Below are 21,096 nucleotides of genomic sequence, written 5' to 3'. Positions count from 1 at the left end.
TGCTATCCCTCTGCAACCCCAAGAGTATCGTAAGTTGAACCATGAAGGATACATGTGCCAAGTTCATGGTCCAGATCCATCAAGCCTCTGTGGTTTAAATATATAAACAAGCATATAAACATACATATTTTGACTCCCCCCTCTTTCTCTTTATATATATATATATATATATAATATTTGCTCTTGGCTGTTCCATTTTTTTCAGGGTTCTAGATGCAGGGAAAGCCACTATACATGCAGCATTAAGTTCACCAAAGAATATAACTCATGTGTTAACTAACTACGCAACATTAGATCAAGAAAGGGAAAAAGTCTTTGGGACTCGATCTTATCCTGTTCGCTACTTAGAGACTTATCTCTTTAAGGCAAGTATATTTTTAATAATGAAAATCTTACGTATATTCTATGTTTTTAAAGATAGTTATCAGTTTGTGTCCAGCTTGAGGTCCTCCTAGGAGAGGGTTGTGATGCTAGAGTGTTACGCTTTTAGAAAAAAATAACACTTGAAACATTCTTGCATCACATTCTACTTAATACTTGTGGTATTGAAAGTATTGAATGCATCATTGTGGTTACACTGCATCTAAGAAACTAGCTTGTGCAGAAGACTTTTACTTGTTTAGAAGCTCTTAGTTCGCGAATTGCCAGAGGCCGTGATTAAGTCCAGGTTCCTGGTTTGTTTGGGTACATGAAGATAGGAACGAAACAACTGCCATGGGCTGCTTGTGAATGTATGCTGCTCATGAATATCCTGACATATGCAAAGATTGCTGACTTACTGTAATCAAAATCTATATCTGCAGCTCAGTTAAATATATCAGGATGTGAAAAGACATTTTGGTACTTCCCAAACTCTTTTATATATTAAAATGGCTGAAATCATGTTGTAAACAGTACATTAATGCTGTTTTACATTGAAACCCTTGTGTGTGATTGTCTGTAGATTGCTCAAAATTGTGTTGTGTCCCTATATTTGCATGAACATTATGCATTATGTTATCACCCAGAATGAAATTAAACATGATCTTGAAAAATACCAGGAAAACAGTCTTCAGAAAGAACAAGAATTCAAAGAAATAATGACTGACATACACTGTGGCAAAATGAGAAGTGAACTCATAAAACACATATATTTTCAACAGGTAAAAAGCCTACTATATTTACAGCTTTATAAAATGGTGGAGGGGGGGGGGGGGGTTGCCCAGGAAAATACATGAAATCAAGATTGACCAAAACCTAATTCGGATACGTTAATTCAAAGCCACACAAGGCAATATATGATAAATATGAACAGTCAAAAACATGTAAGAGCTATCAGGTTATGAAAAAAATGGTTGAAAGCCAGATTAATAATGGGAAATGCCTAGCACAATTGCCAGCATTCCTCCAATGAAGGAATACTGTTAAGTAAATTAACAAAATATTTATAAACAAAATTTATTTCTCTTTTCTATCACAGACTGACCAGCAATTAAATTTTCTTTAAACATGTAAATGGTTAGTATCTATAAGATGAAAATATTATGCCTGTTACTGGTTTTTGTTTGTTGAAGTGCAGATACAGTGAAAATATGAAGAATTATTTGAAATATCTATATTTTGACTTCAATCCTCACTCCTGCAAGTGTAATTCTGCTAATGGAACAGGCCTTTTCTTTCTCTCCCTTCTAGCCTTCTGCATAACTCATACAGTTGACCCTGAAGAGTAGGAAACCCCTTAAGGTGATATGGGTTTTAGCCCAGGAGGCTACCATTGAAGGGAATAAAATTAGAACCCTCTCTCCTTCTGCAAACATAAGGCTTGTTGGGGTCCCAACCAATGTGTGATATGTACAAGCTAAATAATGTTATCTTTATCTCTCTGTTTGGCCTTTACTTCTCTTACATTCCTCAAAAGGCTTTCTAAGGTATTGAGGGCTACCCTGAATGAACAGCATGGGGCTATAATGTGGAGGAAGAGGGGAAATGCTGAAATTTAGCAGAGGAGACTTCTGCTTTGTGTAGAAGTTTTGTTCTTTTTAAAAAATGAAAGTCTGTGATCCTGGATAAGCATCAAATTATCTGAATCTGATGTGTTTTTCTTAAAGTGAATGCTGTGGGTCAAAAATCTTTGTTAGTGCTGAAGTGGACAAATTTTGCCCTTTAGTTGTTTTAGACCAATATCTTGGATGCCCCCTAGACAGCATAGCAAACAATGAAGGATTGTGGAAGACGCATCACAAAAATTAGAACCAGAAACACAAAAAAGACCGTAACAAGGATATGTGTTCTTGCCTTTTTAAAAGAAGCATTTCCAAATTTAAAGTATTACCATTTTTGGAGAGATTATTATCAGCTGATACCAAATAATCTTTACAGACAATCTTAATCAGTAAACTAATGTTCATTAATTCTAATTAGAAAAATACAAGTGGTAAATACAAGTTCTCATCATTGTGTTCAGTGAAAGAGTAGAGATAGTCTCGAGTTATTTCTGTAAAATGAAGACTGCAATGTGGAATAAAATGTTTAAATTGACTTTGAAAATGTGTTCTCTGCAATGTGACATTTTCCCCCTTTTGTTATATTGCATGGAATGACAGACTTTAACAGAGACTATTACAAAAGAGATTGAAGTTTTTAAAAATGGATGCTGATGTCCAATGATAAGTTCAAGAACTTATAGAGAGACCTAGCTGAATATGGAACTAATGATAGCTGGCAAATAATGCTTAATTACTTTTTCTGTGTTTGTATAGATTTCCCTAATCAGATCATGTTGTTCTGTATAGGAATGATTTTATTTGGATGGTGATATCCTACATGGCTACAGCCACTAAGCCAGCTGCTTTATTGCATGGCTTAGGCAAAGGCACCCTTCCCCAGCCTAATCATTATCTGTATAGGATTTTTCTATTATCCCATGTGTCTCATATGAGCTATTTTATACCTTATTAGAAGAAAACAGCAATGAAAAATGAATATTCAGTTGAACAAATCAGATTCTGTCACATCTGTCCATTTGGCAGCTGAATTAAAGGCCATTCCAGCTGCAAGAGACTTCGCAAAATAAGGGAAATTATGGGAGTGACGTATTTGTTTTAGCAAGAGAGAAGGAGGGTCTATTGAGTTTGCTGTTAAATCTCTTAGCAGAAATAATTTATGAACACATTGGATTTGACTTTAACCAACAATATATACAATGGCAACACAAATATCAATCTACATTATAATTGACAAACTGTCAGTAATCAAATTACATTTCCTTTATGAACTCACTGATTTGCTTTTAATTTACAGGCTATGCTAAGCAAATACACTCAAATAGACCAGATGAATGGGTGCAGAAAAGAGGTAAGGCTTGAGCCATAACGTGGTGGAGAGAGGAAAGAGGGTTTTTGAATAATTCCAATTTCCCACTGGAGCTCAGATGTTATTAAATGTTTTTTCTACATGTAAATATTATAATAAGACAGGAGGGAGAAAGTGAAGGTGAGTAACCAATCAGGTCTTCATGTAGAGCCTTAAGAGGCTAATGCTTGCCCAGTGATTGGATCGGTACAAATTTTCTGTTCTTGTACTTGTTCAAATGCTGCTCAGCAGGATGAAAGATCTTAGTGAGTGACTGTTTTGAGAACCTGCAGAAGCTGCATTAAAGTGAGGTATCTAAAAAATAAAATCCTGATGTACATAAGGAACATTGCATACAGTTTTAAGTCACACATGTGTATTGAATTATGCACTGTCCCACATTTTACTCCTACAAATAGTAATTAGGTGTGGTCTTGATTCCCATATAAAGGGTTCCTCTTTTTAAAAATGTACACCCCAGATTTATTTGCTATATAAACTGTGAATCGTAAATTATAAGTAGTGTCGTGCATTTGTATGGAATCACTATCCATTCCTGTTTGTTTCATAAGGGCCCATTTTAGTTTTTGAGCACCTCTCCTGAAAAAGGGCGCTTTTCTGAATGAGCTTTTTCATCCAAAGTCAAACAAATATTTTCAGACCTTGGATGGAAAACCGCCAGGGCCTAAATCTGTGGCCCACAGCACGCTCGGATTTAGGCCCTGGCAGAACCTACAGCTACCAAGCACCTCTTGCTCGGCACCCGGCTGTAGGCCCTACTAGTGCCTAAATCCTAGTGCACCGAGTGCTGGTTGCCTCTCACTCGGCTGTAGGCCCTACCAGGGCCTAAATTTGAGTGTGCCAAGGGCAGCAGATTTAGGCGCTGGCAGGGCCTACAGCTGAGCACGCCAAGCAATACAGAGCAATGGAATATCTGGCTCACAAGAACCCAATAAAAGCCGCTCACTGAAGTGACTAACGTTCTGCCTCAGGTTGTTTGCCCTCCAATTAATCAGAATAGCAGCAAGATTTTACACATATCCTTTTCCATTCATGTTCCTCTTTCCTCTTTTTTCCATGGAGAAGTTATAAACTTCAGGGATGGGAGGTGCGCAGAAAAAAGTAATGGAGGCTATGGCTTGGGATTGGAGGCCCCTGCCCCGCCCCCCGCCCCCAATATACTTGATGTTGCCTGATAAGCTCGCTTTGTCCCTGATGGGCAGCCGCTTATGCACTAATATTTTTTAAACAGCACTAGTTGATTTCTGTTTAGACCCAATAATAATTTCCCAATAATAATTTGCAGGGGTTTTTTATTTCCTAGGTGAAAAATATTCGCTATTCTAGAGGAGAAAACAGCATACTTGAAGAGCTAGTAGATGACCAGTTATTTCCCACTGCAGTCAGAGAATTCTTCTCTGGGAGAGCTCTTGTTCCTCCTGCTAAATTTCTTCAGTCTCTTCTAGGCCACTTACTACAGGTAGGAATTATGTCTTATATAAGAGTAGGCAATCTGGTTAACCTCCAGAAGTTTTTGTAAACAATTCTAATGATTTCTGAGCATTGGTCATATCTTGATAGTAGTGTGTGTTGCAGAGTTCAGTTTTTCTCTCATCTTGATATCTATATATATAAAAGGGTAATGAAATTTCGGCCTAGGACAAAACAACAAAACTACACATCCCAGAAACACTAAACTTGGCAGCACAACCCCTCATCCATGCCTCTACGTTCATACAACAAAAAGAAAAGAAAAATAAAGTCCTAATTAGAGGGAGAGGAATAATTGTTTTTATCCAATTGCTGCCAGTTAGAAGGCTAAGCTCCGCCCACTTGGTCTCCTGGCAACCCACTCAGCCCAGGGGACAGGCAAAGTTAGGCCTCACGTAGGCCTCTTCCACACTGCCTATAAAATACAGATTATCTGATTTTAACTGGATTATATGGCAGTGTAGACTCAAGGCCCTTCCACACAGCTATATAACCCATTTATAATGGACTTAATGTAAGGTAAAACCTTTACCCTTTATCTTAACTACCACCAATTCCTCAATACTTTATTTCCCATACCACCATACTTCGCCACAGCAACGCGTGGCTGGGTACAGCTAGTTAATATATATAATAGCTTCCCACTTACCAATTTAAAACCGGGGGTGGGGGGGTGGGGGGGTTACCTGGAATAAATTCAGGGAGCAGAAACAAACTGTAATCTTCCTTAGTTTTCCTGTATACCAGATTTGAATTATTAAAGCAAAAATATTGCCTAGAATCCTTGGGTTATGATATGAATGATAGCTGGATAAACAGCAAACTGCTTATGTGACACAGTGAAGTTCAGAAACACATTTGGTGAGGGAGTGTATATATATGCTTTTCCTAAAATAATTTGACAATTCTAGTTTCATGACCAAAGCATTTAAATTTCAAGCAAGTATAAGACTCATATTTATTTGTGTTTGATTCCAGGGAAATTCAGACCCTGCACTTTCTGCTCAGTTTTTTCATATCCTTTACACTCTGCTCCAGCATGCTCCTCCTTGGAAGTCACCTTCCATGTTGAGATATTATCTGGAAGTTCTTCAATGTCCTGTTTCCATGAAGGGAGCATGGCCTCTGATGGAGACACTTGTACGGTAGGTGAATATACCTTTCTATTGGGTACATAAACAGTGCAACATGTAATTACTGCATTTTTAATATATGTAACTCTTTGCCACATTAGGGTGACTAGGATAAGTAGATTTAAAAGGAGCTTAATTCAGATGACAGGGGATACATGTGCCAGTTTTCATGCTTTGAGTTTGTATATCATTTGATGCCATTTACAAGGGAACTGGAGCAGATGAGAGATCTTGATTTTCATGGGTTATATATGAATGTCACCGTGATACTTGGTTGGCTGCTGTAATGATAGAGAATGGATGATGGCAATTCTGGGGTCATAACATGAAGATGAAGGACTTGCAGCAGTCAAGATAAATGCTTAACTACTTTCCATTATACAATTCTCTTTATGTTCTTGAATTTCATGAGAACTCTTTAAAGTCTTTCATCTGTACTGGTTAACTTGAAGTATCTTTAGGTCTCAGATGCCTATATCTTGAGTAACTGTGCACTTGCTAGTAGGAAAATCCCACCAATCAGCTGTTTGGTGAGATACAGAAAGTGGGGAGGATAATGAATCCAGCCTTCTTGACTCCTTTTTCCAAAACAGGTGATAAGTAGAATTTGGCCATTCTTTCTAGAGCAGAACAGAAATGCCTGGATCAAGCTGGTGATTCATGTGAATACACTTGTATGCATGATTCCCATGTGAAGCATAGAATGTGGTTGTATACATACTTTGAAACCATAATCATATGCTCCATGCACAAGGCAGGCATGCCAAACTGCTATTGCTTTCTTTATATAAAAGTGATATGTCTTAAGAGGAGAGCCTTAAGATGAGATCCATGGAGGTTCGCACACAAAACAGAATGCCAAACCTGGATTGTGATGATCAGAGAGTCTTCACGGGTACAAGCTTTTCAGTTCAGAAATGAAAGTGATAGAGCTGATGGTGGTGGTGATAATAATAATTTTATTTCTTATCCTCCTCGTGGTTCTAGGCAGGTTACAACATCGGTAAAAACACATTATTATTTGAAACATTCGATAAAATACACATATTCAAACATATTTCTACAAAATACATATAAAAACACAGAACAAATAATAAACATAAGGCACAAGTTTAAAATTCATGATTAAAATTGGCTGGGTGGGCCTGCCTGAAGAGGTAGGTCTTCAAATGTGTTTTAAAATCCGACAGCTCATTTAGCTGTTGGAGCTCTTCTGGCAGGTTGTTCCACAGTCTTGGGATGGCCGATGAAAAAGTCCTCTGGGTGATGGTCACCATCCGGGTTCTGGCTAGTCAGAGTACCCATCCCCCAGAGGACCTAAGTGTTCGGGGCAGATTGTATGGGAGAAAGCATTCCTGTAGGTAACCTGGACCCAAACCATGTTGGGCTTCTGTCCTCTTATTTGGAATAGGTATGCTCATTGCACACTTAAACATCGCTGCATGTGTGTGTGCCCAGATGTGTGCCCTGAAACAGAAATTATGAGTGTGTTAACTTGGACCATATCTATCTTCTAAGTAATCTGATTTGAACTGTGAATGTTTGTGCTTCTCCCAAGGTCGTGCCTTTACTGCAAAAGTATTTGTCATTCAGTCCCTGTTTCAGAAACCATGAATGAGGAGAAAACATTTCACAAAAGTCTGCTTAGATTTATCCTGAATTTGTTCCAAGCTGAAGTGCTGACATTAACAAGAAGGTATGTTTTGATTAAGAAAGTTCTGTATAAGCAAATAGTTTTTGTCTGTTTCTTACAGTCATGTTTTGTCCTGTCTCAACATACTTAAAAGGTAAAGTGTAAAACATTTCTGTTTTAATCATTTTCTGCACATTTTATTGCAGGATTTCCTGCTTTGTTAATGAAAGTTATTTGGATTTTGTTTACTGAGTGGTTGTTTATTTGTTTTGAAATGTGCAAATGTTTAATTGTGGTTGCAGTTTGTTTTTCTCTCTTTAATAGATTAAATGTTATATACAAAATGATATTTTTTTCTAAACTATTGTAAAGTAATTCCATTACTACACTTTAACTAGACTGAGGTAATGACAGAAAGTTATAACATCTTTATTCATTACTGTTATGTAGATTCCACCTTTCAGGATAAACGAGCTTCTGGGTTTTACAGATAATACCATTTTAAACTGCAGTATCAAGGTATAACAAGTGAGCAGAATCCCTCTTGGGCAGCTGATAGCAGGTGGACCATGTGGTTAGGGAGGTAAAAGTAGTAGGATCTTAATAATCTTCACTAGCCTTCCTCTTCCTTTCTTTCTCTCTTTTTCCTCCCTCTGATTTTAGGTTTTTAATCCTTCATTTTCTATGTGCATAAATAATCTAGCACTTTTCAAAGAAGATTACTATGTAGTTTGTGATAGCATAGTAAGTTTTAAATGCTTTTTAACTGAAAACCTTTAGTGGCTAATCCCACATTTTTTAAAGAGGCTTTTCCTACATGGCAATTTGACAGGTTCCTTTACCTACTTAAGAGATTCAAATGTGGTCAGAATTTTTATTTTATTGTTTATCAATATATGATAGGATGCCACCTGCCAAACATTGCAGAATTGGGCAGAGTGTGTGCTTTGTGTTCAGTATCCTTGTAATAAAATAAATGTATTTCTAGATAAGCATATTTTTCTTTTTGCAGTTTGTATGAAGGAGTTGGTTCACAACGTCTGCAGACGATGCCAGAGACAGTTCTTCAGAAAACGTTCTGGTTAGAGAGTGAATCAATGCTTTTAACCAAACGGATAAATATTCTTGTAGACTGGGTCACAAATTCCTATAAAGAAAAGTACAAGACAAATGATGTAAGTGATTGAACTAAAACAAAGATGAAAGAAGACTAAAAGTATCTTTCTGCTTTGTTTTCTTCCTCAGAAGTACCTATATATCTTGTAAAATAATGCATAGATTCTCTTGTTCTGTGGGAAGATAAAACATTGGTTCCAATATGTTCATGCATTGATTCTTAAGATTTTAAAGGCACACACAGATCTAAATTAGTGGTTGGCTATTTTAACTTAGGGCAGATAGAGAGGTAATACAGGTCCCACAGTTTCTCTTTTCATGAAAACTAATTTCTCACTGTTACTTTCTTGCTAGAGTCAGTGAGTTGTGGTCATTTGAGCTCATTGAGGTTTAAGGCATAACAGGAGAAAATGGTAATGTTATAGTTCTAGGATATACCTGTAATGCCATTCTTCATAGACAGTTCTATTTAAGAGTCTTTTCTTGTAAATTTCTGCATGGCAGGACTAGATGGATCTTGTGGTTCCTTCAAGCTCTAAGACTCTTAAATCACACACTCAGTCTCAGAGGAAGGCAGTGTCAAAACACCTGTGAATAAATCTTGCCAAGAAGCCCCTATGATAGAGATGCCTTTGAATTATGCACAACACTGTCCTTTTTAGGCTTAACTACAATGAAAAGTCAGGTTCATGATATCAGTAATAATAAATACTGATATCATCTTAATCATTTTTTGAAACTGGGTTAAAGTATGTTTAAAATCATCATGAAAATCCTTCAGATTGTGAATCTGTTCTGAGAGTGGCAAATGTAGTGTCACCTAACTCATTTAATTGAGAAGTTTTGCCATGGATGTTAAGGTAGAATTTTCTGTGAGAAGAAATTTCTGCTGTCCTCAGTATACTTTATTGGCTGAAAATAAGAACTTGGAAAAGTTACATTTTTGCAATATGACTTCCAGAATTCCCCAACTAGCATGTCCTTAGCCTGATTTCCAAAATACAGAGTAAGTAAAATGTTTAATTGCAAATTGAAGTTGCTGCCTCTGAAACTCCTATTGTTGTTGTCATGGCAGGCAGGACAAACATTTGAATTGTACAGAATTGCTTCTTCCTTCAGTCTTGAAAGTTTTCTCTTTGTCCAGTAGCAGCATCTGGACTAATTCACTGTTGACCCTTCAATAGGAAAACTCACACTGTTTAAAATTTGGTCATATTCCCCCACCACACTAATCTATGCAAAGTGGTGACGGGGAGGAATCATTCCCATTGTGATGGAAGATTTAAACCTCTGCACCAAGTACATAAGAATTGGGTTTAAAACCAATTCATCTCAACATCTCAAGCAAAACATCTCAACTGAGCTATGGAATAATTGCTCATTATTCAGTTCTCAGTCTGTCAAGGAAGAAGATCTGGTCTGCAGCTCAGTCAAATGGTGGAGTGATCAAATTTTATCCTCATTAGTTTTTTTTTTTTTTTGAGTTGGGAGATAGAAGTCTCCAAGATCAGCACTGCTGACATCTTCAAACACTTCTGAACAGCCTGAATTGGCAGCAACCAGCAGAGCCGTCTTTCATTGGCTGTGGCTGCTCCTGCACACCAGAACTGACAAGGCCAAATTAAGAAATGGTCAACTGTTTCTTGAAAAAGAAGCTATGCTTGTGACATTGCCAAAGACAGGAGAGAGAGCTCACTGTCACCAAAGCCAATCAGCAAATGCTAAAACTGCATACTGAACAGATTGTGGTAAATCTGATTGTCAGTACAAGTCTTGATAGAACAAAGATTGAAATCTTTTCCAGATCTTCAAACATGAGGTAGTTGAACTACTTAATGGAATTTTGAGCACAGTAGTGGAATACTGGATTCTTTCTGGATTTATGATGGATAAGAATATGTTGCATCTTGTAGCAGATGAGCTTGCATCTTATATTGCCATTTCATGTGATGGTAAGGCTAAATACATTTTTTTTCATATACAAACTTCACAAATAAATCTTGTTAGCATAGGTGTAAGGTGTTTCAGTCTTTGGATACAAGCTTAAGACATGTACCGAAATGTTTGGCTTCTGATTTTAAATCATTGTATAAAACTTAACCCTCTTTTTATTATTGTTATTTTCAACTTTGCTCATTCTCTTTTTCCCATCCCATCTCAGAATCCTTTGATTTTCATTATTAGCTATGTGTAGTCCTCTCCCCCTGGTTTAATAGGATACTTGCCTGGTCAGTATTCTTTTATACTGTAATGTAATGCAAATGGGAATAAAGTATTGAATAGACTATCATTGTCCATTGTCCAAAAGACATTTTTAACAAACATGTGGTACAAGTAATTCATTACTTAGGAAAGTTCAAATGAGTAAACAGTTTTTTTTTGGGGGGGGGGGCGTGCAAATCAGCTTGAACCAAATTCATGATTAATAGTTACACAAGTAAAGATTCAGTGATAATTTGTGGTACCAGTTTGTAAGGGACTTCGATCAGTAAAACCTGGGATAGTATAGGGAAGGATTAATTCCCCATGTGATGTTTGTTTTGCTATCTGTGCCCCTGTTCAGAAAATTTCCCCTCATTTTCTGTACCTGTGATAATTGGATTTTGAAAAATTTGGCTTATTATGGAAATAAGGATTGGTGAGAAAGCTTCAGTGGAGATACCTTTTCCCCAAGGTAACTCTTCCAGGAGTAAACTTCCCTTCGTAGGGGTAGATTTCTCTCACTTCCTGTTCTCACCCCCATGAACTTTGAGCCATTTAGAAGTCAGATGCTTATAACTTGGGGACTGCCTATATTTCTTATCCAAATGTATATATGTATCAGAGTAACAATTTCATCCATATTTGCTTTAAGAGTCTGCCTGTTTCATAGGGTTGCTCATGTTAAGAATTTTTTTTAAATTGGAATATTAAGCTCTGCTCTGGGCATTGACATTGCTGCGGTCATATTTAAATAAATGATAGCACACCAAACAGATCTATTGCTATAGGCCAGAGTTATATCAAGATTTTTATCACTCATTTTCCAACTAACACAAAACTGGTTGGAAATTCATTTTCCAACTAACACATATATGGGAACTGCATTTTTAAGAATAGTGGCTGTCAAAAGTTGTGCTAATTGGGAAAGTCCCCCTAATGCAGTGGTTCTCAACCTGTGGGTCTTTAGGTGTTTTGGCCTACAACTCCAGAAATCCCAGCCAGTTTACCAGTTATTAGGATTTCTGGGAGTTGAGGGTCAAAACATCTGGGGACCCACAGGTTGAGAACCACTGCACTAATGGATTATACTATTATCAGATTTTCATAATATATTTTGTATGAAGAATTGTATGAAGAATACTCTCTCCTGGTATCCCCATTCGATACTATAAATTTCCTGAATATACCACTCTCATGACAATACACTCCATTTTACTGATGTCTTTCATCTAATATTTTATCTACCTTAATCTTGAACATCTGTAAGGTGTAATCAGGGAACTTTCTTTTCTTATTTTTGTAACTCAACAAGTTTAGTAATCCTAATAATTTAAAAATAATAATGAACTGGACAGATGCAACAGGAATGTGAACATAGATGTTTTTTCCTGTTCTGTCCATTGAAAGATACAGGTTGATCTCCAGATTTGTTTGGAGAACATTTCCCAAAATCCCTTCCCACTGTCAATGTTAAATAGAGTTGTAACCTGACAACATCTGGAAAATCACATTTTACACATTCCTGGTTCAAAGTTTCCTTATGCTCTCAACCCCCTTCAGATTTTTCAGCAGAGGAATTAAAAGCGTTTGTGTCTTCCATTCCATCTCTCTGGCTAGAAATGTTTGTTGCAGAAGCAGTCTTTAAAAAGTTGTATTTTGAAACCAGCACTGTCATTTCTGATGAACCGCTCTCTCTTCAAAAAATTGTAAGTGTTATTTGAATTGTTTATTACTATTTTCAGCATATGAATATTCTGGCCCAGTTCAAATGTAATGACCCCAGTCTAATAAACATTTATGTATTTATAATAGTAGTGAATCATGTCCACTTTCTGGCATTACCAGATATTACTGGGTTGTTTCTCATGATATTTCAACTGGAATACTTTTAGAGATTCTACAAACTAGTGGACCCCAATGTTGCATGCTATATAAAACCTCTACATGTTCACAAAACCTTTTCCCTACTTTTCCTTACATTAACCTTTGATAAATTCCTTTCTTTTCCTAGATTTTTGCCATACTTCCAATTGTTTTATCTTAATCCATTCAGTATTTCAGCCATAATTATATTTCATCTGTCCCCATTGGGAATGTTTTTCTTCTTTGCAATCCTTAGAGATTAGACACAGTTGAAATTGCCATATACTTAAGTATAAATTGATCTCATGTATAAGTCAAGGGCGGGCTTGGGGCTGAAAAATGCAGTTTTTTATATGATTTGTGGATAAGTTCTGTATCATTCTGTAGATACAGAAAAGCACCAATACTGCCGTTTCCCCATCCAGGCATTAAAAAAAGAAGCAGCTCTATGGAGGACGAAGTAAAGGAAGTTGGTACATCCTTTGCCAGTCTGCTCAGACACTTGCCAGTCTTTCTCAAAGAAGGAGATGGTTCCTTTTTTTTAATGAGTTAGGGTACAGTATTTACATTGACGTGTGGATAAATCAACCCAGGTTTTGGGGTACAGTTTTTTGACTAAAATTTGTAGAATTATATCTAGCATGCATCATTTCTGTCATCAGAAATTACTTGTTGGGTATGTATTTGACTGCTATGTGCTGGAAAATGTGATGTTTACCTTCTGAAAGATTGTGGTGAATCCTGCCAAGAAATATTTTATACTAGCTTAGGTTCCCGCCGATACCCAGGTTAGGTATTTTGTAATGATAAATTTTTATTAGAAATAGCCATTATTTGGTTTTGGATTTTGAATCTTTCCATTTGTTAGATTCACAGGCCTTTCTGGATGTGAGTGAACTACAGCTCCCATGCTCCTTTGCCATAAATCCAGTCAGTACTTAGTCATGATATGTACGTATATGTGCCAAGTTTGGTCCAGATACATAACTGGTGGCCATGATAGAGCTCACAGATAGATTAGGCCAACCTTGATAAAATAGTGTAGAGCAGAGACATCACACTGGCAACGAAGGTCCGCATAGTCAAAACAATGGTATTCCCCATAGTAACCTATGGTTGCGAGAGCTGGACCATAAGGAAGGCTGAGCGAAGGAAGATAGCGCTTTTGAACTCTGGTGCTGGAGGAAAATCCTGAGAGTGCCTTGGACTGCAAGAAGATCCAACCAGTCCATCCTCCAGGAAATAATGCCCGGCTGCTCACTTTATGGAAGGATATTAGAGGCAAAGTTGAAGTATTTTGGCCACATCATGAGAAGACAGGAAAGCTAGGAAAAGATCATGATGCTGGGGAAAATGGAAGGAAAAAGGAAGAGAGGCTGACCAAGGGTGAGATGGATGGATGTTATCCTTGAAGTGACTGGCTTGACCTTGAAGGAACTGGGGGCGGCGATGGCCGACAGGGAGCTCTGGCGTGGACTGGTCTATGAGGTCACAAAAAGTCAGAAACAACTATGCGACTGAGCAGCAGCAGATTAGGAATCTCTAGAAAACCCTTACTTACAAAGAGTAGTATCTGACTACATATGAGGAAACATTACTGTTGCGACCACACACTCAGAGAAATCAATTTGTAGGCAAAGACAAGACTCTTTGAAGCATAGCACACAAAATGCACTTGTTTCAGGTCAGGAGGCAAACTAAGCCCACTGTTAAGAACATTTTTATGAGTACTGCCCACAATGAAAGTAAGGGGTAGGAAAGCAGGCAGTGCTAAGCAAAGACAAATACTTGTATTATTTTCAAAAACAAGTTGTTGAAGGGTTTGTTAGTGAAAAGTTAATTGAAACCTCTATCTAATACTACTGTGCAGCATGCCACAAATTCCAGTCCACAATTTGAGTCAGCCTTGGAAGCACAAAAAGCCTACAATTTTTGTCTCAGAAAAACATTGACATGACAGCTGACCACTATTTTAGCTCAGGGAACTCTACCTGCTCCCTAACTACTGTACTTCTTCATGCTGGTAATACAAATGCACCAAATGTCAGATGTTTTGCAAACGTCTACGTATTTCAATCAGTGAGTAGGGAATTAGGCAACTTGAAAAATGCTGTTCTATTGAATTTGTTATCTCAACTTGGGACAATTCAGTAATTTAGACAACTCAGTGACCTGTTATCCCTAACCAGAGATCAATTGTTTGGGCTCTGCTTAGGGATAACCTCACAAGATTAACTTTGCCTAGGTACAGATATTTTAATTCAGGAAATCAACATTATAGTAATGACTGCTTAATATGCAAGGTTCCATTTTTTAGGTACTGAACACATACATTCAGAAGCAAGGGTTATTAGTTAAATTGGGGCAACTTTCAGACATGTCCAGTGTCACTGCCCCTCAATGTAATCCAAGTAAACCTGATTGCTGAGACGTGGTAGTGTCAAAAAGAAACCCTCTGTGATGGAAATGCAAAGATATCAGCATTCAGTCTTTCTCCTTCATTACACAATGGGATCATTCTCTTTTGCCAAGTTTCCCATGACTTCCCAAACTTCCCAAATGTCCAGAAGCCATTATTTTTCCATTCCATTGCATGGTTATTTATCTAGAATGCTGCCCATTTATTATTTGTCAAAAATGCTGTGTCACCACAGTGTGATATGTAATCCAAAATCATCCTGTGGACCTTGTTTGGGAATGGTGGGAAGGATTTTTTTTTTTGCCTATTCTACATTTCTGCCTTCCCGTGCCATGTCTCTCACTATTGCACCAGATGGTGGAAAATCAGGGAGCTTCAAAAAGGGTGGAAAAATACTTCATTGCAACAGATCACCTGTTTCATCATTACATCTGTTCTTAGTTGAGAAAAGTGGATAGTGGCACATTTCCCCATTCCCTTCTCTCTTTCCTGTAGAAAGTATAGGAAGCAACTTCCAAAACTTATTTATTATCCTGAAAGAGTTGGGAATGCTGTGCTGGAATACTATTAATGCAATTTTGTAACTACCAGTGGGAGACAGAGTTGAATGATTTGTTTTTCTGCTTTCTGGTCTGCTTTTGACTATACTGTTCTTAGTTCTGCACTTTTCTGCTAGAACAATATAAATAGCATTTAGTAGAACACTTACCCTATATAATCTCTGTTAGTTTGAGAGAAACTGTATGGACACACAGGAGTTACTTTCATACTACAAGAATTATTCAAACTAATTTTGTAAGGATTGGGCATGATAATCTGAAAAATTTAAGCAGCTCTAATAACCAGACATGTATGAATGTTATCTTTAAACATGCCCGAACTAAGTGTCACTCTGGCAACAGGTTTGTTCCTATCTGCCTGCTTTACAAATATGGATGCGTGAGACAGGGAAGATGCAGAAAGGAAAGAGAGAAAAAATAGGGCAATGGCCTTGCCCTGAGTCTCAAAGGGCATTACTGATGCTAAATGGTGATAAGCAGAACCAAGCCGAAGTGCTGCCTGATGTACCGTAAGTAATACCTATAACATCACCAGTTTTATTCTGCTTTGGGGGACAGCTTCTGACCTGACACATTTCTTGAACTTTATGTGACCTGTGTTGTTGTCTGCAAATTACTGTGACTGGCAGAAAGCTCTGTTTTAATCCTATGACACATCTGGATGGAGTAAGTTTTTTTTTCTTTTCTCTTTTCTCTGTATATATGTAGATTGCACATGGTTTTCCACTATTAATGTAAATTGCTTCCCAAGAGAAATGGATCTATTCACAGAATTACACTTTTAAAAACAGCTTATATTCTGTATATTGAATGATTGCTGAGTTTATTACAAGTACTGTTGTAGTGAATGTTTCTAAACTACAATAGGGACTCAGTTTTCAAAATCAAAAAGCATATAGATGTGTCTGCCTGTGCATGCACTTGTTACTGCAGTACAGAGTGGTTTTTTTTTTTTTAAATGTCTTCTGAGCGTGCTTTTGTTATTCCTTGTTTTTTCAGTGCCCAAACTCGTACCTCTTCTCCTCCCCCAAAGAAATTTAAAACCAAAACTGAAATCCAGTCATCACATGGCAAAAAAATATATCAGTCTTCTCCTAAACAGATGAACATTTACAAGGTCAATGTTAAAGGTACTACAAGATCCTTACTCAATCTTGGTGCTTCATAAGTCATTCAACAGTTTCATGTTTAGCTTTTGTAAAGATGAAATGGTATCTCATAATGTTACAGGTTAAGTAATATTTCCTTGTGTTAGGTGCTATATAATGTCAGCTTTTAAACCAAGGAAATAATGTTATATATGCTAACACACACACACACACACACACACACACACACACACACATATATATATTTCAAGCACTCTTCCTCCTTCCCTCCATTCCTTCCTTTCTCCTCCCTTTCTCTGAAACCCACACCAGTAAATAAAGGGTGCATCCTAAATAGGTCCTTTCCAGTCATGACTGCCTTGCTTCACTAATCCACCTCAACCTGTGCTTGGGAAGGATCAGCGTCATCTTTTGATTTAAAAGTCTAATTCAGTCTTCATCTAGACATGAACAAAGACTGATGTGTGTTCTGTGTTACATAGTCTTATTAAGCATATGGACCGTTTTCTTCTAGGCATTTAGCCCAGCTATGAGATGCTTTGGGCTTGTAACTACATTTAAATCTAAACAGTGATGGTTAAAATAGCAGCATAGTAATTTATTCAGGTTGTGCTCAGAGCACTGATATAATACAATGCAGTTACCCTGGTCTGTACCTGACAAACCTTTGGATGCAGCTGTGATTTTTTAGAATGAGAATTACATCTAGATAATATACTGTTGGTGAGAGTTATGAGTAATCTGTAGTAAAAACCAGATTATCTGAGCCTGTCAAAGAAAAAGGAACCCTCGTTTTACTTGGATTTTGATTTTATTTTCATTCTTTGCTAAATTCTCATTAACAGCACGAGAAAATGTGGTGTTAAAAGTTGTTTCCTACTGATATGCTGGTGTACATGTTGTACAAATGGATTCACTGTATAAATGCCATTTAATATAGAAGTGTCTAAAGTGTGGGAGTTTAGAAATACTTTGGTGTTTCCTATAACAAGCAGCTAGATACCCTGTCTAAGAATAATGTCCTTTTGAAGGTAAATAACAACACTTGTAAAATACTTTAGGGTGAATATTCAAACGTTTACAGTTCAGTTTTGGAATATGGCCTGTCTCATTTCTTGGGTCCACGATTTCTGCATGTTAGTAAGAAATTACCAATCTAGCTTCATTATATGTAAATTAAGGTAGAAGACCAAAGTGTTAGTTTGAGAGCTTATTACCTCATTCAACTCAGATTGTATTTTTTCATAAGCTTTCCTTAACAAAAGACACTATAGTTAAATCTCAGAATTTTGCAGCCTGCCTACATTAATGGGGCCACTATCAGTAAACTGCAGTTCAGGTCTTCAGTTTGTTTTTGTTTTTTTTGTTCATTTTTAGCTCCAAATGAGTCTGTGTTCCCTCTTCTTGGGACGGCTTCATTCTTTTTTAATCTCCCTCTCTCCCCCTCCCCCTTTCTTTCTGGTACTGTAGGCAAGCCAGACAGCCTATTGAGGAACAGCAAACCATCTGTTAACGGATTTGAAGTTGTGAATTATACTTGAGTGTGTAGAGGCACTCGTGCTTAGCCAGAAACATTCATTTGAATTAAGCTACAAATGCTGTGTAAAAAGAACCATACACTTAATGTAGGTTCATGAATAAATTTAAGGGAGGGCAACTGCACTCTAAACTTTTATTGCTTCAAAACCAAGCATTTTTGGTGTTCTGTGATCATTCAGTGCTTTTATAATGTGATTGAAGCTTTTACAGCTTGAACAGGCGGGTTGTAGGGGGAGAGATAATTCCTGGGTTAACCCTTTAGCAGTGCAGTCTCATTGCTGGATCTCTGGTGGAACAGAAGCTCTGTGGGCTTTTTGAATTTTCTTAAAAGGTGTTTAAACAGGACAAAAGAAAATCTTATTCATTACTGAATGCTCTGGCAAGTAGCCATATCTCCTAGTTCCCTGCACTTTGATTATTTTTTTCAGTTGCCATTTTGTCTAGACTGGTTTAATCTATTAATTTTGTATGCCAGGAGAGACAGCCCTGCATATTACCTGCAAAAGCAACAATGTGAAGAAATTGATTCATCTTCTTTCGCTACCAGGAATAGATATTAACGTTAAAGGTAAGTAAATTTATATTCTGTATTGCACAAACACTCTGATCTTCCCAAACAACTGTAAGATGTTTATGTTTGCAAAGTTCTCCTTATTTGTCTTCTATGGGGTTGTGACTTAAAACAAAGATTTATGTGTAGCATGTATCTACAGCTTATTGAATCAACTATTCAGTGCATTTAATTGTGTGAGTTTTCTATTAAAGTGCAGAAGTAGTTTTAAAATTTCTCATAATCTGGCCATTCTATAGGTGTGAGGGAAAAAATTTGAATAGCTTTATACTCAATCAGAATTAGAAGTTCATAGGATGAGCTAACATACCCGGGTTAATGGCGTTTTGAGTGCAAATTAATAGCACTTTTTTAATACTATATTTTAACACAATATTCTGCTTTATGGAAAAAAAGCAACATTAGATTACTGCAAAATGGAACTGAAAGTAAATGTTTGCTTCTAGGAATATATGTCTTGGTTCATTCCATTTTTAATAGTGACTTAGTATCTCAATATTATTTTTAGAATTCATACTAGAACCAAATAGAAAAAAAATACTATTTCTATGGAATTTGATTTGTAGTATTATGAGAATCCTTCTACTAATTTTACTGTTTCTCCAAACTTCCCTTGATTTATAATTCAGACTATGCTGGTTGGACGCCTTTGCATGAAGCTTGTAACCATGGCAGCACAGTGTGTGTCCACGAAATTTTGCAACATTGTCCAGAGGTAAACCTGTTCAGTCAAGTGGATGGAGTGACGCCCTTGCATGACGCGCTGACAAATGGACACATTGAGATTGCTGAGCTTCTGCTTCAGCATGGCGGTGAGTGTCTTTTGGCGAAACAAGTTTAAGGAAATCTGATTTTCTAAAAACTGCAGAGTACAAGGAGACTTTTTGAAACATTACAAATGATTGGGGTTTTTATATATACTGATGTATATCTTACATGTTTACACTTATTTTAATAAATCTCTGATTTTGGCTGCTTTTCATATTAGCTGATATGCAGTAATATAGGATACATGTTACTTCTATAAACCCGTGATTTTCCATTAGAATTTCACAGTATTTGGCTTAATCGTGCTATATACATATAGAATGATCTACACATTTTTCTCATAAAACAACTTCTACAAAGTCTTCTAATTCTAAGGAAAAGTGACTCAATTGCCATATTTTTCATATCCCCAAAGAAAAATAAAACAAGTTTAAATTACAATTTGTGGTCACACTCTCTGAAACAAGTTACCCTTCAGAATATTAGTATGCATTTGCACACACATTTATATTCAGAAAATTAAGGGTTGCTTTGGGGATGTAATTTGTAATATTTCTACAATCTCTTTATAATTCAGTCTTTATTTTTATCCTGTTTTCACATTTTCATGGGAGTTATGATCATTCTTCTGGAAAGGAATGTACCCCAAATAGTATTTTAACCTAACTTACCTAGAAGGACAACTATTATGCTGGTTTTATTTACTTTAGAAGGCCTCTATACATCTGTAGTCTTCTCCTGCCCCCTAAAGGCTACTTCCTTTGTCTCTGGCTGACATCCTTGCACTATCAATACATCCCTTGCTCTTCTCCCTCTCTGTGTTTTGGGCTGAGCCTTAATGCTGTCTCCCAGGTGTTTTATTTATCTGCTGCACCATGCAACTGACATGCCAAGCCAATACCTGGCCTCTCTGCAATCGGTCTAAGTGATGCAAGAGCCAATATTACAGCAAGTCCAGGTCCTCAATAGAATGTGGCATTACACTGACAGATGTGCATTTTTCCTGGGTGTCGGTGAAGAATGACCAGTGGATGATACCCTTGTCCTGGGGGAGAAGATCTACTTGCACTTTCATCCATCAAGGTCTTGTGGCAACTGCACATACTGTGTGTACAGACTTATCTTTGCTGTCATATGCCTGGCCTTGGCCTGTCAAACCGTGTGACACCAGCATGACAGGGACTGTGTCACACATTCAGTGCAGAATTACTCATGTTTGGTAACTAACTATACTTTTGAGAGCCTTTCTGCATTCCTTCTCTCATTTCACATACCATCTCTGCCAACTATTTAATTTTAGTTGTTTTTTTTAAAGTAATCCTGTTATGTATTTTCTAATTGTAGCATTCATAAAATACAAAA

At 37.1% G+C, this 21,096-nt stretch overlaps 1 protein-coding gene across 3 annotated transcripts in view; it reads left to right on the top strand.

Annotated features, from left to right (window-relative positions):
• The window catches only part of slf1 (SMC5-SMC6 complex localization factor 1), a 33,524-nt gene that overhangs the window by 9,110 nt on the left and 3,318 nt on the right, over positions 1-21,096 (top strand). For 2 of the 3 annotated variants that reach the window (XM_062974225.1, XM_062974227.1), the window contains 13 exons: positions 206-365; positions 1,008-1,142; positions 3,280-3,333; positions 4,655-4,810; positions 5,800-5,966; positions 7,513-7,650; positions 8,600-8,762; positions 10,508-10,655; positions 12,466-12,611; positions 16,090-16,256; positions 16,747-16,877; positions 18,871-18,963; positions 19,596-19,778. In XM_062974225.1, the coding sequence (XP_062830295.1) occupies positions 206-365; positions 1,008-1,142; positions 3,280-3,333; positions 4,655-4,810; positions 5,800-5,966; positions 7,513-7,650; positions 8,600-8,762; positions 10,508-10,655; positions 12,466-12,611; positions 16,090-16,256; positions 16,747-16,877; positions 18,871-18,963; positions 19,596-19,778 (1,841 nt within the window). The remainder of the gene's footprint in view (positions 1-205; positions 366-1,007; positions 1,143-3,279; positions 3,334-4,654; positions 4,811-5,799; positions 5,967-7,512; positions 7,651-8,599; positions 8,763-10,507; positions 10,656-12,465; positions 12,612-16,089; positions 16,257-16,746; positions 16,878-18,870; positions 18,964-19,595; positions 19,779-21,096) is intronic. The other variant, XM_062974226.1, reaches the window with a different exon arrangement.

The sequence above is a fragment of the Anolis carolinensis genome, chromosome 2, assembly GCF_035594765.1.
Source record: "Anolis carolinensis isolate JA03-04 chromosome 2, rAnoCar3.1.pri, whole genome shotgun sequence".
Lineage (NCBI taxonomy): Eukaryota > Metazoa > Chordata > Lepidosauria > Squamata > Dactyloidae > Anolis > Anolis carolinensis.
This window is presented reverse-complemented; position numbering and strand designations above follow the sequence as displayed.